The sequence below is a fragment of the Electrona antarctica genome, assembly GCF_951216825.1.
Source record: "Electrona antarctica genome assembly, chromosome: 5".
Classification (NCBI taxonomy): Eukaryota; Metazoa; Chordata; class Actinopteri; order Myctophiformes; family Myctophidae; genus Electrona; species Electrona antarctica.
Window position 1 is genome coordinate 19,004,656 of NC_136810.1, and position 26,742 is coordinate 19,031,397.

The 26,742-nt window shown below is 43.1% G+C and overlaps 1 protein-coding gene across 1 annotated transcript in view; it reads left to right on the plus strand.

Annotated features, from left to right (window-relative positions):
• The window catches only part of LOC306923179 (neuron navigator 2-like), a gene marked incomplete at its 3' end in the record, with an annotated part of 81,823 nt that overhangs the window by 46,282 nt on the left and 8,799 nt on the right, over positions 1 to 26,742 (plus strand). Inside the window, exons 17-31 of the mRNA XM_079501207.1 lie at positions 401 to 536; positions 1,682 to 1,843; positions 3,005 to 3,083; positions 3,651 to 3,818; positions 4,603 to 5,188; positions 12,899 to 13,035; positions 13,988 to 14,170; positions 15,522 to 15,577; positions 15,841 to 15,864; positions 15,988 to 16,062; positions 17,602 to 17,685; positions 20,360 to 20,474; positions 21,353 to 21,558; positions 23,442 to 23,674; positions 25,776 to 25,935. Coding sequence (XP_079357333.1) covers positions 401 to 536; positions 1,682 to 1,843; positions 3,005 to 3,083; positions 3,651 to 3,818; positions 4,603 to 5,188; positions 12,899 to 13,035; positions 13,988 to 14,170; positions 15,522 to 15,577; positions 15,841 to 15,864; positions 15,988 to 16,062; positions 17,602 to 17,685; positions 20,360 to 20,474; positions 21,353 to 21,558; positions 23,442 to 23,674; positions 25,776 to 25,935 — 2,404 coding nt within the window. The remainder of the gene's footprint in view (positions 1 to 400; positions 537 to 1,681; positions 1,844 to 3,004; positions 3,084 to 3,650; positions 3,819 to 4,602; positions 5,189 to 12,898; positions 13,036 to 13,987; positions 14,171 to 15,521; positions 15,578 to 15,840; positions 15,865 to 15,987; positions 16,063 to 17,601; positions 17,686 to 20,359; positions 20,475 to 21,352; positions 21,559 to 23,441; positions 23,675 to 25,775; positions 25,936 to 26,742) is intronic.

Below are 26,742 nucleotides of genomic sequence, written 5' to 3' on the forward strand. Positions count from 1 at the left end.
AGCAGGACAGCCAGAGTTTTCAAGCATCTTTTTCATCCTACTAGCCAAGAAAGCGTCCGCTACACACAGGGACAAAAGTCAGAGCATCGTGGAACTAAACAGGTTCCTTTCTGTTGATCTACTTTGATGTTTGAATCACCCCCCCCCCACTCTCTCTCTCTCTCTCTCTCTCTCTCTCTCTTTGTCTCCTTTGCGTCCCTCCCTTTCTCTACTCACCATTTCTCTGTCATTCCTTTTTATGTGTGAGTAAATCGGGCACACACTCTTCTAAAGCCTGAGTTATACTTTTAACACCCCGGGAAAATAGCAGATCTATGAGCTCACAATGTGTCGCACTGCGATGTGTTGTGAGCTTGTATTCAAACTAAAATGCGACTGTTTCTGTGGTGTGTCTCTCTAGTTGGGACGACAGTAGCTCGGTGAGCAGCGGTATCAGCGATGGCTTTGATCTCGACGACATCAGAGGCTCGTCACTTCACAACGAGTTTGCCAACACACCTGTGCCTGTCGCCCTCCATAAGGACGTCACTCTAGAGGTGAGCAAACCAATCAAAGTCAAAACCAATTTACATGTACCCAGTGGTGGAAAAAGTACTCAATTGTTTTACTTAAGTAAAAGTACCAATACTGCAATTTAGAACTATATCGTTACAATCACAGCGCGTCTTTTCCCGGGACTTACAGACCCAAATATGCGCTCTGTGACGCGCGCTCATGCTTCCGAGGGGCTTCGCAAGGAATCTCGGGAATCTTTTGCCCTCCCTTGAGCACATACGCTCCAGATCCGAAAGGGGCGTCTACCTATATATGTCTATGCACGTACCTGTCCCTATGTTTAGAGTACCAGTAGGGGCAAAAGTGGCGCTGTTGTGCTAGAAACAGAGAGAGAGCGATAGTGTTGCACTGTTGCCTGCTAATGACAGAGAGAGAGAGAGAGAGAGCGAGAGAGAGGTTTCTGCTAAATGCTAATTCCCCCACACAGTAACTCTGTCATTTCTCGACCGTTTCGGACACGGGGCGGCTCGCCGTAACCGGGCTGGCACCCTGGGCGCGTTCCTGTGGGTCTGGAAGTTCCGGGGACCCCCACACGGAGTTGCACCACTCAGTTCACATGGGTGTGATTTTTATTGTATTACTTCGGGCAGGGCTACGCTAATCTCACTGTGTAAATGAGCTGCAGTGCTTTAATCCAGTCCAGTCTCTTTTCAGTGAACTACTGAACGTGTTCTCACTCTGACATCCACTCCTACCCCATTTGGAAAACATTCATCTGCCTGGTGTGATGATGAATGATTGCTGTGTTGATCCGTCAATGTTTTGTCTGTACTCGTAGCCAAAGAAATCAGGTGCACACTGAACAGAGATAATGTGTTTTTTTAGCAATATACATCATGGAAAGAATCCGGCTGAGCCTTTTTCTGGCACCGCAGTAGCCTGTTAACTCATCCTCTAAGTCAAGAGGACGCACGCACGCACGCACGCACGCACGCACGCACGCACGCACGCACACCAAAATCACCTCGTCTCAGAATTCAGCAGCACACTGTTAAGATTCCACATTGAAACCAATTATTAGTAGCAGCTTTAAGCTAACAACAGAAGGATAATGGGGAATTAAAGAAACTAACCAAACAAACAAACAAACAACAAACAAACACCCACTCTATTTTTTCTCCTGCAGACAGAGGCAGACTGTGAGAATCGTGGTGCTGCTGCAGAGTGCTGCAATGCCCGCTACTTTTCTGGAGCAGAAATGACTGACAAATCACAGCACAGCTCCTCGGGCAGGAAGGCACCTTCCATTGGTCAGACAGGCTCCTGGAGGCGGGGCATGACTGCACAGGTAGGTGTGGTTCTGCTCCTAGGTATGCACTCCTCACAAAAAGTTTGGAAACTTAACTTTCGTAGATTATTTCACCCCTTTAATAACACCACTTGGTATTGTATTTTATTGCAAAGGTTGATTAGTCACCTTTGCAACGAGGTACAGCTTTTAAGGACCAGGTGTTCATGGAATGAGCAACACAGTTAAATGTGTCGGTAGTGCCCCCCCAAAAAATGCAACCAAAGGTATGGCTCCCCCATATCTTGCAAGTATGATCGAACCCTACAAACCCTCCCGCACACTCAGATCAGCCAACGCAGGGAAGCTGGAAGTACCCTCAGTAGATCAGCTATCTTCAGTAACCTCTTCATTTAATTTCATAACATTCTTAAAATAGTCACCAACTATAATTTAATTCTTGATGCCAATTGTTTTTCAGAGTTGATTAAAATGAAGCGTAATATTTGCAAATACTATCACAAAATAATGTCATAATAGTGCGATTCACCTTTAGCTAAGCCCCGGCCTCTCCCACTTAGACACTCCCACTTGGACACTTTCCAGCCGGGCTCATTCATTCCAATAAGCCTATCTCACAGAATTTCCCCGCCCCCCTAAATACGCCCCCTTTCGGGGTTAGTGGTGATAGCGTGACGTCACTCCATAGACGCTACATGTTAACAGAGGTAATTTAAGAAGTCTACAACTTTTGTTTTCTCAAGGTAAGGTTTGTTCTATCTGTTCGACCTGATTTACCATCTTGTTTGCTTCATAATAATATTGGTCTGTCACATTTTTACATTAGAAAATGTACTTAGATTATCCAGAGAAAAAAACGTGTAAATGCTCACGTTAAAGACACCACTATTTACCGGAAGTGGGCGTGGAAAGCGGGCTGTGAGATGGGCCTATTTAAATATCATGGATTTTAGACATTAAATACTGGTTCATTTTTTGAACCAGACCTTCAAAATCTCTTCCAAATCCAACAACAAGGCCTGCCGTATGCACTGGAAAAATATGTCTGTGACATTTTTTTTTTTAAATAATGTTTTATCATATAGGACAACTATTGGTGGAGAGGTTTGTCTAACCCATGTTATGCTTAGCTGTGATTGGACCATAGCAGTTTGGGGAGGGGCTTTGCTATAGGTTAATTGATGTATTGCTGTATTGCAGGTGGGTGTGGCCTCTCCCAGAGCCAAGACTCCACAGATGATCAGTATGACAAGCACCTCACTGAAGACTCAGGGAACAGGTAACTATTTACCCATTCTGGGCGGGAACATCTTTTGGTGTTTCAAGCATTATGTTATACTTTAGCTATTGAAAAATAGCAGATCTACAAGCTTCTAGCGTGGCACCGAGTGCCACGCTACAAGCTTGTAGATCTGCTATTTTTGAAAAATCGTGACAATGTGGCGCAAATCTTTGAATGTATATTATTTCAGAGGGGGGGGGGGACATGACCTCTATGTCCAGAACATAGAGGTCATGGAATGGTCAGTATAACCAAAAACAGTGCTCTAAGTGCTCTTTTCTTTATTTTGATGTTGAGTGGCTATCGCTCTAATTCTACCCTGCACGCACGCACGCACGCACGCACGCACGCACGCACGCACGCACGCACGCACGCACGCACACACACACACACACACACACACACACACACACACACATAAAAAAAAACATTTTACAAAATAATTAAGAAAGGGAAAAATGTAAAAAATCTCACACAACGCGTCGCATCGTAACGCATTGAGCCTGTAGATGTTTTCACTATTACACTCACTATTTCACTATTGTCTCTCTCCATGGCCTGCAGCGAAGACAGATGATGCCAAGGTATCAGAGAGGAGCAGCTGTCTGTCTCCCAGGAGCCTCCTGCTCCACTCTCCATCTGCTGCTGGGGAGGACACCACCAGGAGACTTGGCTCGGCTAGAACGGCAACAACCAGCACTCTGGGATTCAAGAAATACTTCCCGGGTGGCGGTAGGTTTTCATTTGATACGGAGATGCTGCTTTGCAGCAGACTGGGTCGCATCAGTTGTATTGCTCGTCGATGTACAGTATATATGATGAAGATTGAATAATAATAATAATAATATTTTTGAGTGGTGCAACCACTCCAAGGAACAGCTTTGTCCCTATGGGACTATGTTTAGAGTACCAAATGTGACTATGTTTAGAGTACCAATAGGGGGTGCTGTTGCACCACTCGCTTCAGACTGGTCTGATTTTTTATGTTTGTTTAGAGCCTTTATGACATAGATCATTTGCCAGCGAAGTCTATGGACGTTAATGTTTAGGGCACTAAATGACAATGTAAGGCATCATGTGGACGATATAAATACATCTTACATCATACAAGAAACAAGCCAGGATGGACTAAAAAGTCTATATTATTATTATTTTTTATGCTTTTTTGTGGCTTTCGCCTTTATTTTATATTTTTTATAGAGGAGGAACAGACAATAGGCTGACAGGAAATGGGGAGAGAGATTGGCGGGGGGGGTTGGGTGACATGCAGTGAAGGCCGTCAGGATCGGGAGTCGAACCCGCGGCACACTGCCAGACTGGAACTACCAGCCAAGGTGCCTGGACCGCTGAGCCACGGCCCCAGGCCAAAAAGTCCATATTCTTGGCTGCCACCTCGTCATGTCTAGCAGTCAAGTCTATGGATTGCCAAATGATTCCTCCAGAATAGATGCTTAGGGTTCTAGTGGTTGAGTGTAATTATTGGTATTGATTTCTCTCCTCTGCTTCTTGTGAACAGGAGGAGGGTCAGGAACCTCAGTGACCTCCAGCGGCATCACCATCACGAGCGGCTCTGCCACGGTGGGCAAACTGCAGCAGCACTCTGCCCTCGGCGGCGGCGGCACCACCGGGACCGGCAGCCGCTGTCAGCAGCCTGGCTTCAGCGCACGCTCCATGGGCCGACACGGGAGCGTAGACGACGGCTGCCTCTCCGTCAACAGTCGCCAGTCGGTCCTCCAGTACCGCAGTCTGCCGCGGCCCAGCCGAAGCCACGGCAGCTCCGCTGGTAACCGCAGCAACAGCTCCATGACCGCCGTCTCCCACTGCACGGCCGCCGCGGTCGACATTCCGGGAACCGACTCCAGGGTAAACACGAGCGGCACCAAGAGGAGCGTCGGACTCGGGTCCAAGCTGCCCTCAGTCAACCGCACAGACAGAGATAAAGGAGGAGGAGAAAGGAGAAGAGGCGGCGAGGAGGACAAACAGAACGGCGTGTGTGGAGGAGAGGACAGTGGGTTGGGGGGGTCAGGAGACTCCGTGCCATCCCTGGGGAGCAGGCTGACTAGAGGAAAGTATCCTGACGTGGCCTCTACTACCCTACCGAGGTAAGTGATGGCCTTCTCTTCAACCCTGCACCGCAAAACCATCAGCACTGAATTCACCTTACAATGTCCATCTGTGTTCATTTTTACACTATCAGAGATAAATTAATGCCAAGGATTTTACAGTGACATATGACATACAGTAGGCCACCAGGCAGGAATCCTGCAAAAAAAAAAATCTTATTTCTACATCTTACGTCTACGGTGCTGTTTGTAATTGCAGTTCCCAGCTGAGTGTCCAGAATGAGTGCGAAATGATTCATGGCCCTGAGAGCGAGAGAAAACAGCCGCAAAATGTTCTAAAGCTGCGTCTCTGATAAGCCATAATGATCTGCTAGTCTTGGCCCAAATTCCTTTAACTTGGAGTAACATGTTTGTGCTTTTAAGCTTGATTAATTGAATTTTAATGCGGTGAACATGACGCTATACTTCATTAGTTTTCGCGACAGCGACTCAAATATAAAAAAAAGGGCCACATTCCGCTGCACGCTATAGTCCCTGACTGGAAACCCACAGAACCGAGCCTGTTTTGGTACACGATCCGTTGGAGTCACTGGTCTGTGCCCTAATGCTGCCATCTCCACATCCCCACTCAGACACTATCACAGCAACACTGTTTTGATTACTAATCTACGCATTAATCTTTAGCTGCATGGCCCGGCCTATCCCAGAGATGTCACCAGGCAGATTTACAGCTCCTGTTCCGACCATGGCCAATGACATGGTCCAGTGGTGCTGCTGTAAAGGGGCATTCCTTAAATTCATGTGGCAGTGCTGGAGACTTTGTTATGTTTAGGATCGACGGGGGCAGAAAGGAAATGGAGGCTTGTTTCTGTCTGGAGGCTGTTGATGTGTCTGTGCTTCTCTGGGCATTATTCAAAACAAATGTTTCTCAGGAATAATCTGGTAACATTTTGAGTCACATGTGTGAGTCGTGCAATACTCCAAATAACCAATAATTGGCATCAGACGTGCATGTTATATTGTATGGTTGTGTGCGGTTATGTGGATTTGGGCTTACAGACAGACAGACATAGCCTGGTTAATAAACCAGACCGAATCAGCCGTTGGCAAAAAAAAGTTGCCTACCAGCGGATTACGGTCTGGCGAGGCTCAGTAGCACGCCTCTTTCCTACAGCAGAGAACAGGTCGGACCAATCGGGACACGGTATGCAATATAGGCGGGCTTTGGTACAGTGACGTTCAATGCTTGAGACCTTTGACTGACAGTAGCTCTGACCAATTGCGTCAAAGAGAAAATGTTCCCCGGGAAATGAAATCCAAGTGGAGCCAGCCCAGACTGATATACCGCGACAGTGTTGTGTGATATTAGTCTGGCTTATTAGCCAGGCTAAGACAGACATACAGCTATTTTCAGCATGCAACCAAGTGTAAAATGACTTGATCTCTTGTCCACTAGTCCCTTCCTAACATTTTTGTCTAGTTTTTATTTGTTGACGAAATCGTCAGTATATTTAGTCGTTTTCATTTAGTTTCCATTCAGTTTTCGTCAGTGAAAAAAAGGTAGTCGACGAACATTTTTCGTCTTAGTTTTAAAGTCGACAAAATCAACACTGCCCCAGCATTCCTAATTGAATTTGTCCACGAGATAACAAAGCTAAGTTAGTACTTTTACCATTCATTCCCAGGCCAATCACATGATGCCAGAGCCCCCTCTCTCTCCCTATCTAGATGATTTATACCACTGAGCATGGGACGCACCAGTAGCTCCCAGTGCTTCATGCTCAATAAGCTAATACTGCTAGAAAAAAAGGGATTTCAGCGGTGGTTTGGCAGAGGGAAACTGAATGACTGGCAGTGGTGGAAAAAGTACTCAATTGTTTTACTTAAGTAAAAGTACCAATACTGCAATTTAGAACTACTCTGTTACAAATAAAAGTACGGAATTGAAAATGTACTTGAGTAAAAGAACAAAAGTAACTAGTAACTAAAGTTTTCAAATAATTGTAGTGGAGTAAAAGTACAAATTTTGTCTCTGAGATGTAGTGGAGTAGAAGTACAAAATTGGAAATACTCAAGTAAGGTACAAATACCTCAAAATTGTACTTAAGTACAGTACTTAAGTAAAAGTACTTAGTTACTTTCCACCACTGAATGGCTGGAAACCTAAGGGACCATACCGGCGTCAGGACATTCGTAGCTTCAGTCATAAATCGTACATAAACATAGACCATTTCCCCCGTTAAAGGCTTTATAGTTTTAGATTTGCAGTTTTTCTATATTTCTCCCTAAAGTCAGTAAAATGTTACCAAACACATCTGAATAACTGCAGAGTCAGTGTTGGCTAAATGTATAATTGCATGGCCAATAAAGTCACGGGCGTTTGAATGTAGTTAGTAATGAATCATTTATCTAGTGACTAGAGAAATGATTAATTACTAATGTTGTAGACTATAGAGCGTCGCAGTCCCGCCCCCTACCATGGACCAGGAAATGATTCTCCGTTCATTTTCCTCATAGACATTTCAGAAAGTATTTATTTAAAGACGTTTACGCCGCGGACAAAGCCAACTCGAGTCGTGACAAATCATGACAACAAACCCAATTTTTTGGGCCGAACAAATAATTAGAAAGAAGAAAAAACGGCAGGTTACAACACTTTTTTTGTTGTTTTTCTTCTTTGTAATTATTTGTTTGGTCCAAAATATTGTTTGTGTTGTCATGAGTTGTCACGACTCGAGTTGGCTTTGTCCGCGGCGTAACCGTCTTTAAATAAATACTTTTAGAAATGTCTATGGGAAAAATGCATTGGGATTCATTTCCTGGTCCATGGTAGGGGACGGGACTGCGACGCTCTATAGAGTATAGTCTGCAAAATGCATTTGTTGTCCTCGACTGACAGGGTAAAGCGCCTTGGATAAAGGCGCTATATAAATGCACCATTTACCATTTACCGACAACCCACTGAGCATTTTTTTGTCTAATAGACGTCTAAAGGGTCGTCTAAAAATGAGTTAAAAAACGTTGATTTCTGTAGGACCTGACGAAAGTCAGAGTGACCGAAATGTTGTTTTTGTAAGTCAAGACAGTGTGCGGGACTCCCTCTCCCTGTTCCCCCTTTATCCCCATCGTTTTAGTTAATTACTCCGATGCACCTGTCTGTGGCTGTAGGTGTGCATCAGGACACCTCTCTTCAGAGAGCTGTCTGTGGCTGTAGGTGTGCATCAGGACACCTCTCTTCAGAGAGCTGTCTGTGGCTGTAGGTGTGCATCAGGACACCTCTCTTCAGAGAGCTGTCTGTGGCTGTCTGTGTCTGCTTCTGTACTTTAACTTAGTGCCTCCCAAACACTGCATGGCCCAGGAGGCCAGGACCCATGGCCCAGGAGGGCAGGACCCATGGGCCAGGAGGCCAGGACCCATTATTATGTACTGTTGATGTCGGGCAGAAACCTCTTATCTCCATATAATATTGTAACCTTTTGTGGGGTTTTTTGTAAATTAATGTAACGCTGTAGTGTACTTGATCATGTCACAGCGTCACACAAAAATAGCAAAAGTAGCAGATCCACAAGCTCAAAAGGTGGCGCTTAAATATTGACCGTGGGGCTTAATTCAATTTGTTTATTTGAGGTGAATCAAGCCCTACAGTCACAATTCATATATTTAACTGACATAAAATTGAGAACCACTGATCCATTCCATTCCCTGTAGTTGCCCTTACTATGTTCTCATAACCTTCCATATTAACCTCATGTCTGATTCATTGCAACCTATGTATGAGCAAGCAGACACATGAGATTGATTATATGGGCACATTTCCCAAACAATGGTGACTCAACCAGTCAATCCGGTACTAGCCTGGGGTCCACCTATGCTTTCTATGGCATAGGCAGCTCCCGGCAGGATCCGCCGGGAGAATCTAGACGCAGCTGCACGACATGCACGACATGAGACTAATTAATTAGAGCGACAGAGAGAGGATTGTGTGTGTGTGTATGGGTGTGCGTGTGTGCGTCAATTTAACAAAGGTGCAGACGATCAGAAATCAGCAGAGAGTGATCGACGTTTGCGCTACTCTATGCCGAATTGAAGTGGATTCGGTCCCATACTTTTTTTTCTCCCTGGAAATAAAAACGTCTGGGTTTCCCGAGGCTAATCCGGTACAGTTCCTCTTGAGATTCTAACTCCCTTTCTTGACATCCGACTTCCCAGTAAATGAAAACATTGACGCGCCATTAACCCATTATACACCACCAGGTCATTCAGTGCACTGTTTCTCAACTAATGGTCGATTTAAACAAGTCTTCAATTTCCTACATTACTAAATGCATGGTCAGCTGGGACCACATGCAATACCTTCACGGACCACCAGTGGTCCACGGACCACCAGTTGAAAACCCCTGGTCTAAAGCAGCCGAGACTAGGATGGTGACACTTGTATTTGGGATGAATTTACCTAATGACAGAGTCCTTCCTTTTTTAAGATATTATTTTTGGGGCTTTTTGCCTTTTATGGATAGATGTACAGTAGGTAGACAGGAAACGAGGAGAGAGATGGAGGGGGGGATGACGACGACACACACTCACACAGTACAGTTCGTCTGAATCAGGACTCGAACCCGCGACACGCTGTCATGCTGGATTACCAGCCAAGGTGCCTGGACCGCTGAGCCGGCCCAGGCGTATAGAGTATTCATCCTTAATGATTAGTTCATAGATTACCATACGAAAACTTCCTTGTAATGAGCGTTCAAATGGAGAGGAATGAGAACGCCTCCTGGAATGAAGATTGACCTGAAAGTGCATTGAGAGGCCAGACCTGCTGTGGACAGTGTGTCTGTGTTTGGTTTAATTGTGTGTGTGTGTGTGTGTGTGTGTGTGTGTGTGTGTGTGCGTGTGCGTGTGCGCGTGGGTGGGTGTTCAGTTGCAAGTGAACCTTGTTGTTAGCGGCCTCTCTCAGTCACACACCTCGCCTCCGCGCAGCAGTCTATAGGTGTAATTATAGTGATCTTCCCTCTCTCTCTCTCGTCCTGTTTTAACTGATGTCAGCACTGTTATTTTGATTATGACCATCATTTGAATTATTCTCAGCACTTGTGTTGTGATGATAATCTACACAGCGCAACAATTGTGAGTGTCCATTTAACTGTGCAAAACCCGGGCCTGTAAGGTCAATTCGTTTACACTAATTTTAACTGATCAGTGATACGATGCGACCCGCTTTCGGTTTGGGCTTGAAAACTTTGATCTGACACTACAGACAGACAGCCCAACCAACCGTAACCGACAGTTTGTACAGTTATCAACTTTGCGTTTAGTTAAACGGATTCTTCCATGCAAACTCAACTGAGCACAAATAGTATTTTTACAGTCGGTAGAGCCCTCGCCTTTGGACCACAAGTTCATGGGTTCGATCCTGGGCACCGCCAACTCAGTGAATGAGTAGCACGGCTTGGTGCAGCAAGTACTGGGAGCTGATGGTAGGTGTGGCGCTCCACCTCAGCAATCCATCTCCCAGGGGTCTAGCACATTGTAACGGCGATAGACTCCATCTCCCAGGGGTCTAGCACATTGTAACGGGGATAGACTCCATCTCCCAGGGGTCTAGCACATTGTAACGGGGATAGACTCCATCTCCCAGGGGTCTAGCGCATTGTAACGGCCTAACGGGGATTGACTCCCGTGTGGCTGATACCGACAATAAGCCACTACCGACCTTCTTCTTCTTCTGCATCAGACTCATACTGTTCCACCCTTTCACTCCTGGCGTGCGTGCGCGAGTGCGTGCGTGCGTGCGTGCGTGCGTGCGTGCATGCTTGAGTTCATGTTAATGTTGAGTCAGTAGGTCACTGTTCTTGACTATAGGGACTCAGGGAGGTGTCATGGAATCAATAGCCTCGGAAACCCAGACGTTTTTATTTCCAGGGAGAAAAAAAAAAGTTTGGGACCGAGTTCACTTCAATTCGGCATACAGTAGTGCAAACGTCGATCACTCTCTGCTGATTTCTGATCGTCTGCACCTTTGTTAAATTGACACACACACGCACACCCGTACACACACACACTCATCTCTGTCGCTCTAATTAATTAGTCGCATGTCGCGCAGCTGCGTCTACAGCCTCCCAGCGGATCCTGCCGGGAGCTGCCTATGCCATAGAAAGCATAGGTGGACCCCAGGCTATGGAATCAATGGTGGAAGCAGTACTCCGCCGATTTTAAAAGTAGATATACCACAATGTAAAAGGTACTCTGTTAGTAAGTGAAATACTGTATTCAAAATGTTTCTCCAGTACAAAAGTATTGGCATCAAGGTATACCTAAAGTACCAACATTTAAAAAAAAAAGAAAATAAAAAGAAGTAACTAGTAACTAACTAATACATAATTTGAGTGGAGTAAAAAGTACAACATTTGCAGATGTAGCAGAGTAGAAGTATAGTGGTCTGTAGTACAGTACTTAAGTAAATGCACTCTTTCCGCCACTGCATGGAATGCATGTCCCTGTGCATCCCTTGTGCAGATGATGTTGTGATTGTAGAATGCATGTCCCTGTGCATCCCTTGTGCAGATGATGTTGTGATTGTAGAATGCATGTCCCTGTGCATCCCTTGTGCAGATGATGTTGTGATTGTAGAATGCATGTCCCTGTGCATCCCTTGTGCAGATGATGTTGTGATTGTAGATGCACATCATCATGTATAATACAGTGTCACTGAAATGTCAGCTGGGTCACACTGCACATGTGACAGGAAGAAAGCCATGACCTACATACAGACAGACTGTGAGCCATTGTTGCTCATGGGACACACACACACACACACACACACACACACACACACACACACACACACACACACACACACACACACACACACACACACACACACACACACACACACACACACACACACACACACACAGTTCAGCCTCAAAGTGTTGACCTCAGGAATGTTTTGATAGTGCTGTGTGCATGAGTGGCAATTAAAGCAAAAACGTCCACTATTGTCCAGGCTAGTCTGTTTGCTCGTAATAAAAATGATTGCATGTGGAAAGGAAAGGAAAGAAAATAAATAACTGTGTGCAGGTGAGATAAAAACAGAATTGGTTCATAAAAGAAAACGAGACACAGACTCTTAATAGCGTTGTGACTTCTTTGTGCAAGCGCAAGGTGAGCTGGGATTGGTGCAGCAGTGCCACCTGAGCAGTGCGGCTCACTGTGATTGGTCTACTTTTGTGGGGCCAGCGGTACAGACAGATACAAACAAACCCTGTTCGACGGTACATGTTGGGCCCCTTTGACGCTGTATAACTAGAATAAATGAAACACTACAACTGAATAAAAACTAAATCTAGATACAGTAAATAAAAGTGAAATGGAAATGCCTGACTGTGACCTTGGCAGATTTGTGAGCACATAATGTGTTGCTGGAAAGACAAAGCCCCATATACAACTGGACTTGAGTTACATAACTGTACTTCCGTCTACAGTCTCTACACCAAATTTCTTTGCCAAAAATAGCCGATCTACAAGCTCACAATGTGTCGCAGTGCGACACATTATGAGCTTATAGATCTGCCATTGTTTTGGCTGATGTCTCGCCCCAGAATATACAGTACACTGGGGTTCCAAATGGTTTGACATTACATTTCAGTTTCAGATGAAAGCACAGAAAGTGACTGTCTTCTATGGGGATATGACTGTTACCACGTACAGCACTGATTGGTCCATATCCCTGTCCATCATTCTATATAGGTACGGCCACCTGTCCCCTCTGCGAGGAGAGGAGCCTCGTGATTGGCTGCGCTCCCATTCGGGAGGAGGTGTCCAGGAGGCGGGCGCTTCCTCCCCTTCGCCTTCGGGAGCACGTTTCACCTACACCTCTCAGCTAGGTGGGTACAGCCTGCCACAACCACACCGTATGTCCAAATCTATTACTTTTCAATTTATGGTAAAAAATGTACCATGTTTTCCAAAGGATCCCATGTAGTTATTAGGGCCGATTCATACTCCTATTTTACCGCTGTAGTGCCGAAATGATTTCGGCTCGTCAGAAATTTTCAGTAGCACCGAAGAGCCGACTTTAGGACGGTACCCGCCCCCCGAACCTCAAATGACCTCACATTGTAGGCTCTACAGAGCCGAACCGACTTTTATTCGGCTCTAAAATAGGAGTATGAAACGCGCCTAAGTTGCAAGCTCTGGTTAATACTTTTTCATTGGTTATATATTTGTAAAATATACTTTATGTTCCTATTGGGCATGTCGTTATAGTGAAAATCTTAATGTTCAAAGATTTTTGAATAGCAGATCAACAAGCTCACAACGTTATTAGCTTGTAGATTGAGTATTTACTATTTACACCCATTTTGAGTGACACTGTCATATGATGAAATAAAAATCCAGATCCCTATATTTGCCTATGTATTTGACTATACAGTATGTCTATATATGGGCGTATCGGTCAGATTGCATCGGTTCTGGATAACCGCCTACTCGTCCCGACCCGAATTACCTGTAAACCTTTTGTAAACATGTGAAGTCATATATTAACTCACTCAATATCAAGTCAAAACTAGTAGAAAATACTGTTCCTGAAGAAACAGTGTGGGCTTGAGTAACTTCTCAACTCGATGATCACCCACATGACCTCCCCCCCCCCCCCCCCCTTCCTCTGTCTTCCTATTGGTCGACCCACATGATGTCACAGCCCAGCAGGAAAAACGGGCACGGGAAAAAAAAGGAACAAAATAGTGGGCTGGGCCCACAATTACTAACATGCTGTCTATCTGTGTGTGTGGGTGTGTGTCTTTTTGTCCCCCCGCCTGTCTGTCTCAATTATAGGATGTCCTACGGTAGGCAATTCAGGAACCCAGTCTATTCCACGGGGTGGTGGGGGCGTGGCAAACGGGCTGTCCAATCAGGAGACGGGGAGCTGTGACGCGCACAAGAGCTCTGATATGTCACTGGACGAGAAGAGCAGGACCATCTCTTCCTCTGCCTCCTTCAGAGACGGCCTGGAGGAGGGTAGGAGTCTGTCTGTCTGTCTGTCTGTCTGTCTGTCTGTCTGTCTGTCTGTCTGTCTGTCTCTTTCTTTCTTAGAGGGTTCTTATACTGTTATTAGTGAACAGTGGTTCTGTCAGCTGTAGACTAATGATGATGGATAGTTTCGATACCTCATAAGCCACGGTTTTAGACCTGGTAGAGGTTGGCAACTACACAAAGGCCCTAGGAGTACAAAGTACGCACGCACGCACGCACGCACGCACGCACGCACGCACGCACGCACGCACGCACGCACGCACGCACGCACGCACGCACGCACGCACGCACGCACGCACGCACGCACGCACGCACGCACGCACACACACACACACACACACACACACACACACACACACACACACACACACACACACACACACACACACACACACACACACACACACGCCTAACTTTCCCTTGCGCAGGGAGCAGTCCGTTCTTGTCCCAGCCTTCACCACTCTGTGACTCAGTATTATTCCTGTAGGTTGAATCATTGGGAAAAGGTCATCGCTACCATTATGAGGATTAGAAAGTTCATTAGACGCCTGACAACGTTTCATCGACATGTCAGAACAAATGAAGTGAGTCACAGAATCCAGTAGAAGCTCCCATGCAGGTGATCTGAACCAGTGGTTCTCAAACGCTTGCATTTCAAGAACTCCCCCCCTTCCCCCATAACTCTGACAGTATACAAATGGAACCAAATGGACCCATGTTTAGGCCCACTTTGAGAACCGCTGATCTGAACAACAAGAGGTCACATAATGGGCAAGAACCTTGAGGCAATAAAACCTATAATATAGCCAAAGGACAATGGAAATAAGCTCTCGAGCATTTGACAGATATGTACAAATGTGTTCATGTAGTATACTATGTGCATTTTTGTCAATAAACACGTCAATCGCTCAATCAATATGTAGACAGTGCTTAAAAGAATGGATCTTCAAGCGAACAATGTATCACAAGTTAACACCATCTTTATATGGCATGTAGTTCCAGAATAGTCCAGCTGTACCTCGTGATTTTGTAACAACTATATACATTATTCTAATACAACGATTCGAAAACTTTTGAATTATTATTTCCTTTTTGTTTCTGTTTTATTTAGTTTTACACTTTTTTCACTGGTTTGAAGTTGGAAAAGCACTGCTCTATGAAGTATAAGTTAGGCATGATTAATTAATTCCCTAAATCATGAGGTCTAGTGCCTGTCAGTATGTCAGTCTGTGTGTCTTTCTGTAATTCCCTGTTTTGTCTCAACCGGTCCAGAAGTTGAGGCAGACTTTGTGTTTTCAGCGTGTTCACGACTGTTTGCTTGTTTTTGTTTGTGTAGTGAATGGTTCCAGTCTGTCCCTGGTCTCCAGCACCTCATCTGTCTACTCCACCACGGTGAGAACATGCACAGTGCGTGCGTGCGTGCGTGCGTGCGTGCGTGCGTGCGTGCGTGCGTGCGTGCGTGCGTGCGTGCGTGCGTGCGTGCGTCAGGGGTGCAAGTGGATATGTTGAGATAATTTATCAGACTGACACATCTATCCATCCATCTACTATATAATCACACACAGACATGTTCTAACTTCTGTGTTTTATACTTTTCACCTGTTTTGACTATCTCTCTGTACTCTTTTTGTTCTCCCTCTCACTCTGTTTTGCAGCCTGAGGAGAAGTCTCAGTCTGAGGTGAGATTGAGTTACTAGTCTGGGTTTATACCGTTATTGATACGAACACATCATCCACCCCATTACGTTATCAATGGTTGTTAACTCGTTACCTGACATTGGTTTCTGCTGTGTCCCGTTTAGATCCGTAAGCTGCGCAGGGAGCTGGATTCCTCTCAGGAGAAGGTTTCTGTTCTGACCACACAACTCAATGCCAACGTGAGTCTGATTGAAGCGGCGTGCGTGCACGTTGCTCCCTGTTGGGTTGGCATTCTTATTTATTATTTTATTCACGTTCGTGTTAATTAATCAAACAAATCAATTTTGAACAAAAAAAGTACACATTTTTGCGTCCATCGGTTGATAAGAAATATATGGCTACGCTTCTCGATTATGCAATTAATCGATAAAGTCATGGATAGAATAGAGTAGACTCTAAGGGAATAATCAGTTGCAGCCCTTAATAATTTAGTGCGACTATAAATATATTAACCACTATACTTGGTTGCTTCTATGGGAATAAATATTTGAGATGAGGCCAAATACTTATAATTTTGGGGTGTCCTTGACATGAAATAGTTTGAGCACCACTGATATAGCAACATAAATTTTTTTCAGAAAACTGTTAGGACTTAGAAGACACTTTTAGAATCGGCCTCAGCCTCTTAATGTGTTAAGTGGTTAATTGTGCTCATGTGCTTATATACCACATTTTGTGTTTGTGACGAACCAGCTCTAACGTAGTCCCTCAGTACAAGGCCTGACGGTGCGACAGTTAGCTAAACATGGGGTTGGAAAACTGGTCCAAGGTTTACTGGGAATCTCAGGGTCAAAGCAGTGATCATTTTAGTACCAGTTGGGAGAGTGAAATCTGTTCCTTGTGGCTGCCGTATGATGCTGTCTGCTGTCTGAGATGTACATCACAGGACATCTGCTCTGGTCTGTTGAGTGTCTAGACTGCACGCCTTTACACATCCACCATCATATCATTGCTGTCAGGCAGAAAGCTCATACCTCTATGTTTAAACGTTTTTATTATTATTATTATTATTATTATTATTATTATTATTAATGCCTTCATTATTCAAAAGTGTCACAAAAAGTAGTGGAGAATACCAGATCTGCAGGCTATTTCACTATTTTAATAATAATAATAAAAAAGGAACTGTGTTGAACATATGAGGTTTTCAGCCGACAGTGACGATGTTATCTGGGATCACGGCTCCAGTCAGAGCTCCAGCATGGCGCGGCTGACAGTATGTGAATGTTGCATAACAACAATGTTGATGTGATAAAAAAAAAAAAAAATACTACTGTGTGGACAGCAGACTGTCTTCACTTATCGCTATCAATAATCAGGCATGCCTGAAGAAGACATGGGTGTGCGGCTGTAGTTTTATTAACTCCAATGCACCTGTCGCCAAAATGTCACTCAGGTGCAGCAAAATCCTTTGGATTACCTGCCAAAAAGACATCTGGAAATGGATGTTTCACATTATGACTTATGATGCAACGTCCTGTTTTTGAAGCAAGTGTAAAATCAGACATTACAACAGCATCAAGGCTCGCCAAAACACATTTTAGCATCTCATGTTTTTGAACATTCTCGAATGTGTGAGAACTGCTGATTTATATTAGAAGACATTTGTAGAATTGGCCTGAGGTCTCGATGGGGACCACTTAAATTATCCACTTAAGTTAACCACTTTGACTGTCAATCTCGCTGCTGATGGAAGTATTGTGATTCCTTCCCTACAGTCCCACCTGGTGGCCGCCTTTGAGCAAAGTCTGGGCAACATGACAGTCAGGCTGCAGAACCTCACTACTGCTGCTGAACAGAAGGTAGGTAGAGAGATGGCTGAGAGAGAGTAGCCTGGCTAATAAGCCAGACCGAATCAGCCGTTGGTGATATTAGTCTGGCTTATTAGCCAGGCTAGAGAGAGAGAGGAGGACAAGGGGGAAAGAGTGAGTGAGCGAGGTGAGTGAATAAGTGAGTGAGTGAAGTGAGTGAATAAGTGAGTGAAGTGAGTGAAGTGAGTGAGTGAAGTGAGTGAGTGAAGTGACAATATAAATCGGGGGTCCCAGAGATAGAAATGTCATTAAATGGGGGTCCGTAGACTAATATGCATGTCAAACTTGAAATTAAACGGGTTGAGAATCACTGCTAGAGCCGTCAAAATCTTCTCTTGTGGGGGTCCCTGGGCGTATCTTTTTCAAATGGGGGTCAGCGGGTTCATCAGTGTCAATTTGGGGGTCCTTGACATGTACTGTACTGTACTGTACTGTACTGTACTGTACTGTACTGTACATGATGGGTGGGTGACGTGACATGCTGTCCTTTGCTGTCCTCAGTGTCAAACACGTATAAATAAAAAATATATTTGTCAAAAACCATCTGAATATTGTGCAGGACATTATGCTTCATGTGAACATACTCAAGATTAAAACATTTCATTCCTCATTTCTTCAGAATTTTCAACCAAACATAGCAAAACTCATATGGTGCGACTGTCCTGGCCCTGTTTCTCAAAGTAGGAACTTGAATAAAACTAAGGGGAAAAAATGCTAAAATTATTTTAAAGATTCCATAAATATAATATAGATGTCTATTTGTGAGCCTAATCTTTTCAAAGTCCAAGCATAATGTTTTCAGTCATTTCTGATCAAAAATATTTTGTCCCCCAAACCAAAATCATATTGTGTGACACCATTTTGGGAAATTTCAACAGGCAATTGTTTGGACACCCATTGGGATAGAGAGGTCCTTCTTCAGTAAGGCTGCTCAGCACTTGCATTACAATAGCATGACAGGTGTCTGTGGTGAATTATCATTTTAACATTTCCATGAAATACGATCTTGTTGGAACGCTGACCAATGCGACTCATCCGAGTGTCTGTGGGTGTGACACCTTTTTCATTAAAAAAGCTAAAGTTATTAGATTTTTTGGTCATAATTACATGTAAATCTATGTTGCTTTGTTATAGCTAGCATGTTGTTAGCATGCTAATGTGTAGCTAGTAGCCTCAAGGTTATGTTAAGTGCAGAAAACATAATATGGTGTGACACTATATCATAATGGTGTGACTGTCTGCCTGTCACGCCATATGACTTTTTTGTCACACCATATGATGCAAACTGTATTTTCCTACAGATATAACAATAAATAACAAAGACCCATGTTTCTTTTGTCCATTTAAACATTTGTTTTAAGCAGCTTCACCTAAAATCTGCAACTATCCACAATAAAATGTGTTTAATTTTGTTTTATTCAGTCATTGCATGTTATTCCATGTTAAAGCAATTTTCCTGTTGCTGTTTTTCCTGAGTAATTGTTTAATCAATCTGTAAAGTTCAGTACTCACTAATAGGTAGGTTAAAACACAGTTTGCTTTGAAAAATGAAGATATGATCATACGGTGTGACACTAAATCATTTGGTGTGACGTTCCAAATAGTGAAAAAAATCATACCTTTATTAATGATGAAACCATTAATGTTCATGGATTACATAGCAAATAGTATAAGGAAGAGTCACAAATATTTGTGTAATTTTAGAGAAAGTTTTGTCACAATAAATACAAAATATGTTGAAAGACCGACAACATGGGCCTCACATTGAGTGTTGATTACGAAAATAATATACAGATTTAATACATTTTCACAAAACTATAGTGGATTACAGGTTAGTTATGATAAAGGACTTTGATAAAGTGAGTAACTTAAGAAAGGTGTACTCCATTTTCATTTTATAAACAATTATTGTCATGTCACACCATATGATGATTTTAGGCACAAGTACAACAAAATGCTGAATAAATTCTGATTCCAATAAAATATCTAAAAACTAAATATGTTTCCATAAAGATGAGAGTGAGTAGAACAAAAGTAAATAATTTTTATTCCTGTTATTTAAAGGTTTTTAAAAAACACTTTTTTAGGGGTGTCACGTCACTGACCCTATACACAAATAGGCAAATAGAAACGTGTCATTATGTACAGTGTACGCAATGACAATGATGGTGTCACGCACCAAACATTGCTACAATCTCACAACGTGTCACAAACGCATTGTGTTTGTGAGCCATATAGCTGCCGCTTTACAATGCGATGGTTGTCCCTGATATGAACATGAACATGTTTGAGGAACACTGCTCTGAGCTCCAGAACAATCCAAGGCGTCAGCCCAGACAGACAGACAGACAGACAGACAGACAGACGACTGAAACCTGTCTGTCTGTCTGTCTGTCTGTCTGTCTGTCTGTCTGTCTGTCTGTCTGTCTGTCTGTCTGTCTGTCTGTCTGTCTGTCTGTCTGTCTGTCTGTCTGTCTGTCTGTCTGTCTGTCTGTCTGTCTGTCTGTCCTGTAACATGCGGCAGCATGTCCAACTTTGTTGTAAACGTGACAAAGAAGTGAACCAGCTGCGCATGCTCCTCTGGGTCATGCAGAGTGTGGTGAGGGTTGAGATATGGTTATACGGCGCTCACTGACCTTCTGCCACATTCCACCCTCTGCTCCAGGACAGTGAACTGAGCGAGCTGAGACGGACCGTTGAGGAACTCAAGAAGCACACCAACAACAGGACTCAGGCCACCATTAACACTGCTGTTAACACGACTGAAACCTGCACGCCAGGTGAACCACGCACGCACGCACGCACGCACGCACGCACGCACGCACGCACGCACGCACGCACGCACACTGTAAATCACTAATACTAATATTTAGATCGAAAAAATCACAGAAAAATTTGTTCCAAGCCAACTCCCTTGGGATACTTTGTGGGAGCCAATCAAAGTTGGGGTACCCAGAGGGCCTAGGCTAACAGCAGGACATTTTAAAATGAGCTAATATGAGCTTGTGAGGTGTGTAAATAGGGGTTTTATGGGGTGCTGAAGCCATTACCAGCCATTACCTTTCAGTAAAAATGACTCCCTGGCCATAAATTGGCTGCTTTTGTATGTCCCAGACATGTGTAATAACTAATATGCCATGTTATGCACATGGATGTTTAAGGTGTTTTCTTTTCTGTTTGTGTGTGTGTGTGTGTGTGTGGGGGGGGGGGGGGGGGGGAATATAAATATAAACGGCTGATAAATATAAAGATCATTAATATATCACAAATTTGATGAATTGAACATTGTGGACCCTATTGGAAACAAGTGTAATGCTTAATTGGGTCGTCCACTCACAGTTAACAGCCTTTGTATTGAGTTTGTGCTTGAAATGTACTGTAATTCTGCAAACTGTTAATACATTTTTCAATCAATCAATCAATCAAAATGCATCTTAATTAAAACTAACTGTTGAAAGAGAAGTAGATGGACAAAAGAACAATCTTTAGCTGATTTATTATTTTCAGAATAAGAAAGACTTTATTGTCTCACCTTAAAAATTATTCACAGTAAAATAAGGGTGAAATTAATTTGCCAGGGCTCCCAGACACTCAGTTCATTAATAAATAAATAAACAAAATATGCTAACGTGTTGCTCCTCTCCTCCCCTCTCCACAGACACAGGCTCTGAACAGGGCAGTACGGTCAGCGGAGGCTCCGATGGCTCGGAGTCCTCCATGGTCCGCCAGCCGTCCACAGACAGCGTGACCAGTCTGACCAGCGGCAACAGCCACACCAGCCGCTCCTCCAGCCTCAGCAGCAGCAACAACGACCTCCATAACAACCACGCCAGCAACACCAATAAGAAGAAGACCAAGAACTGGGTAAGGAGAAGAATGACTCCATGATGCCTTCATGTGTGTGTGTGTGGGTACGGGACAGGCGGGTTGCCGTGTTCTATCCACACATCACTATAAGGGGCCATACCTTTGGTTGCTTTGAAGGCCAGCATCAGTTTTGTACTCTGTGTGGGCAGCGACCAGGAGCGGAGCGGAGAAGGGGGGAGACATGTGAGAATTTTGGCTGGTTGAAGACCAAGCGAGCTGCAGCATTCTGGATCTACAAGCTTGTAGATCTGCTATTTTTCAATAGCTAAAGTATAACATAATGCTTGAAACACCAAAATGGGTTAACCCATTTAGACCGGGAACCTAACTATACCTTTCAATCCGGGAACCCTTTTTGGTACATACAACTAGCATAGTATATAGCAACATTTTGAATACATATTTGTTCATATAAGCTTTTCAGAATCGGCCTCAGGTCTAATTGGGTTCAAACTGGAAAAGTGTCATTTTCGATATTTTTTATGAAACAAATGTGGCCAAATACATATCATGTTGGAGGTCCTTGGTGCGAAATGGTTTGAGAACTACTAGAAGGCATTTGTAGAATGGACCTCAGTCTATGGGTTAATGTTCACAGTATGTGCCTGCCTTTCTTTGTGTGTGCAGGGTTGCCAGGGTACACTGGGGCGAACATCTTTGTGTATTTAACCCCTTGACCTTATCCCCCATATAAAGCTTTTCCAGATTACCTATACCTACAATCTTGGTTCATTGTGATGTCTTGTTCTGTAATCGGAATAGTTTTTATTAGTATTATAATTAGTTCATAGTTTTTTAACATCAGGAACCTTGTTCAAGTGTACTTCATTGTTCAAGGGGAACTGGCATCATGACTAAATTGGGCACAATTTAAATAAATGAACATACAAGTCATGATTTGCGGAATGAAGAATTTAGGAAAAACTCTGGTGCTGACATGAGACAAGCCTGTTAACATGTGTGGTCATGTGTAGAATACTGTACTGTACTGTACTGTACTGTACTGTACTGTACTGTACTGTACTGTACTGTACTGTACTGTACTGTACTGTACTGTACTGTACTGTACTGTACTGTACTGTACATATCCTGTTTCTGAAAGAATATATATTCAAAGATTTGCGCCACATTTTCACAATTTTTCAAAAATAGCAGACCTACAAGCTCGTAGCGCGGAACTCGGTGCCGCGCTATGAGCTTGTAGATCTGCTATTTTTCAATAGCTAAAGTATAAAATAATGCTTAAAACACCAGAAGCACTGTCCAGTGCTTCTCAGTTTAGTTTTACTCAAGGTACACCAAAAATGTACTTTCTTCATGAAATGGATAACGGTATTCTCCTGAGATGTTCTTTGTCTGTGACACCAAAAGTGGGTCATGCTGCAATGATTGAGAAACACTGTATTATTCTAAGAACATTGCTGTTGGTAGCTAATACACCTATAACCCCTCTGATAGTCTGGTAGCTAATACACCTATAACCCCTCTGATAGTCTGGTAGCTAATACACCTATAACCCCTCTGATAGTCTGGTAGCTAATACACCTATAACCCCTCTGATAGTCTGGTAGCTAATACACCTATAACCCCTCTGATAGTCTGGTAGCTAATACACCTATAACCCCTCTGATAGTCTGGTAGCTAATACACCTATAACCCCTCTGATAGTCTGGTAGCTAATACACCTATAACCCCTCTGATAGTCTGGTAGCTAATACACCTATAACCCCTCTGATAGTCTGGTAGCTAATACACCTATAACCCCTCTGATAGTCTGGTAGCTGATAGTCTGGTAGCTAATACACCTATAACCCCTCTGATAGTTAACTAAAATGTTGTCCCTTCTCTTTTGTTACCGTCTTCATTCCGTCTTCCTCCAGCTGCGCAGTTCCTTCAAGCAGGCCTTTGGAAAGAGGAGGACTCAGAAAGCAGTCTCGTCCCATTCGGACATGGAGGATTCCTCTGTGCCCACCAACTCCAAGCTGTCCTCCGGTCAGAAAAAACAACAGAACACAGAATGTCCCAAGGCCTCTTCCCAACACAACCAGAATGTCTCTAAGACCTCCCACAATCCCATCAGAACAGGATTGGGGAACCCCCATTCCGGCTCTCTGTAAGTCTATAGCTGGCTATAGTTACAGTTATAGCTGCAACTTCCCTTTAAAGCAGTGGTTCTCAACCTTTTCTGGCCCACCCCCAGCAAGCCAAATGACGTCACAATGACGTTATGATGACGTTCCATTGTTACAATGGGAGTCAACACTAGTGTCGCCACTCTCTTACTATATTACTTTGTTCAGGACTAGGCCAAATCACATATGGGGATGATCTTTACGTCATTTCCAGGACGTCTTCGTTTAAATAATATAGCTTATTCTGGGCCAGATCTGACTAGTTATGATATGACTTAGGTTGATTTGCAGATCAGCTATTTTAATGTTTGGCCAGTTTTATAGTATAATTCGTTGATTACATTTGAAGCAGTAATGGTCTTCTTTCATTTCATTTGATTTATTTTCCTTTTTTTGGTGTGTGTCCCAAATAATGTGGGGACCCACATGTTGAGAACCACTGCTTTGAAGGACCATATCAGCATCTGTCATTGTCTATTCCAGCTTAGGTCTATAACGTACATAAGCACACCATTTACCTGTTAATTTCCTTTGACATCACATTAGTTTGATTTAGATATTTTGTCCAAAAATGGATTGGATTTACTGAATAATTTAGTTTGTTTATTTCGGTATGGTACGATTCTGAACATCTACTTAGTCTGCAAGTAGATTTTCATACCATCCAAGCAGTATAGTGTCAAAGTAATGTGAGTATTAGTCAATGGGCTCAACATGCCAAAACCACCGGCATGGTCCTTTAATATAAAGATGATATTTTACTTAGCCACACTGTCAAACCCTACTGTTTTAGTTGTTTCTTTCATTTATTCTATGTTGTGTTGTGTTTATGCACATGTGTTTGTGTAGTCCCTGTCTGCCCCCTGCTGTCGGAAGCTGGGCTTACAGCTCACTGTTGAGGACTGGCTCTTTGGCTCGGTAAACTGGCCTCAAATTAAACAAACTATCTCATTTGAAAGGCAATAATCAATCAATCACGGGTTAGAGGTCCCACAAAAGGCAATAATCAATCAATCAATCACAGGTTGTAACTGTAGGTCCTCAGACAAACTCTCCCTCAAAGTAATTAAAGGTTTGTTGAATAAATGGAGACACTCGCACAGCTTGATGATGAAACTGTGATGGATTATTGTTCGCTGAAATGCACAAACCTCTGTCTGCATGCGGCATGCAACCTCATGTTTATAATCCACAAAGCCTTCCTCTCTAATTGTCTTCTCTTTCTCACCAGTCTTCACGATACAATGGCAGCCATGGTAGATGTCCCTTATCTTGCAACTTTGCTACAACTATCCGCTATACTGCAACAATCTCCGTAGTCTATTCAATCTAAAAAAAACTAATTAAAACTTAAATAACTTAAATAGAACACACAACTCTAAACCATTTGGTGTCTGAAAAGGAAAAAATCTCTCAAAGATGGAACGGCAGTGCGGCAGTATAGTGCAACAACTAAAGCAGTACAAATGGGACATCTGCAATGGCTTTATCTGAACGGTACATCAAATCTAAGTGGAATCAAGTAACTAGTTTAGGAATATCTGGGTCTGATGGGAGTGGAGGACTTGATTTTATTTGACCTCTTAATGTACACATGATTTAATGTACACATGTACATGATTCACTGACTTTGGGGCATGTTAAATTGTCTGGCAATTTCACAAGTGAAATGAAAACAGTTAACCCATTTTGACCTGGGAACGATTCTACAAATGTCTTCTAAATTTTTCAGTTTTCGGAAAAACCCTTGTTTCTATGTCGTTCTCAAACATTTTCATGTCAAGGAACCCCAAAAATATATGTAATTGGCCACCGACCCCCATCTGAAAATATGTTGTTCCAACTTCCAGGGACCCCCCAGAAGCAAAGTTTTGAGTTAAAAACGTTTGCTGTGAACGAATATATATTCCAAGATTTGCACCACATGTTTGCGATTTTTCAAAAATAGCAGACCTACAAGCTTGTAGCGCGGCACTCAGTGCCACGCTATGAGCTTGTAGATTCCCGCCCAGAATGGGTTTTTAATGGACTAACTTTTAATGGGGTAACTGAGTGTGAACTATATGTTTGTATTGTGTTCAGGATCTCGGAGAGTGTCTCTGCCAGTGAGGAGAGAGAGACGGTGATGCAGCTTCGCACTGAACTGAGAGACAAAGAGATGAAGCTGACCGACATCAGGCTGGAGGCTCTGAGTTCAGCCCACCAGCTGGACACTTTACGGGAAGCTATGACGCGCATGCAGGTATAACGTTCATAAAATAAGTCATTGTAAACTATTATTAACTAACCAGATTAAAGCTGTTGCATATTATTCCTACTTACTTTGCGTATTATTAAAAAATGTTCATTTTGGTTTACAATGCACTACTAGGCCATGGACCCCCCCTAACTCTGAGAATGTACAAAATGAATCAAATGGTCCATTTGGTTCCATTGACAATCATTAAGCTCAGGCCCCTTGGAACGCCTCAATAATCCACAATTTATTTAAAATAATAATAAAAGGATATTTTAAGCTTAACTGTAGTTAGCATTTTAACACAATTTAAGTAACCAAATTGTGGTGGTTGGAGGTGGTCTCTTTGTAGAAATTACATTTCAAAACTTGAAATTATAACGTATGAAGAGTATACAACATGCATGATGCTGATGTATCAGTGTTCATTTTGACAGCAAAGTTTGATTTCGTTTTCATATTTTAGTAATCTGAAAGGTTTTGGTTCAAATTTTAGAGACTTTAGTCGACTAAAAGGCATTTTGGCGTGCCTTGATGGCATCGTAATGAAATATTTTACACTTGCTTGCATGCTGAAAATAGCTGATCTACAAGATTTAGTCGCCGAAATGAACACTGGCCTGTATCAGTGATGTTTTTGGCACCACATTTTTATTTTAGTTTTAGTCATAGTCTCTTGAATAGTTTTTTGAATAGTCACCCAGAATGTTTTAGTGTTAGTCTAGTTTTAGTCGACTAAATATCATAAGATTTTAGTCGACTAAATCTACAGTTGATTTAGTCAACTAAAATGTATTTTGACGGGCCTTGATG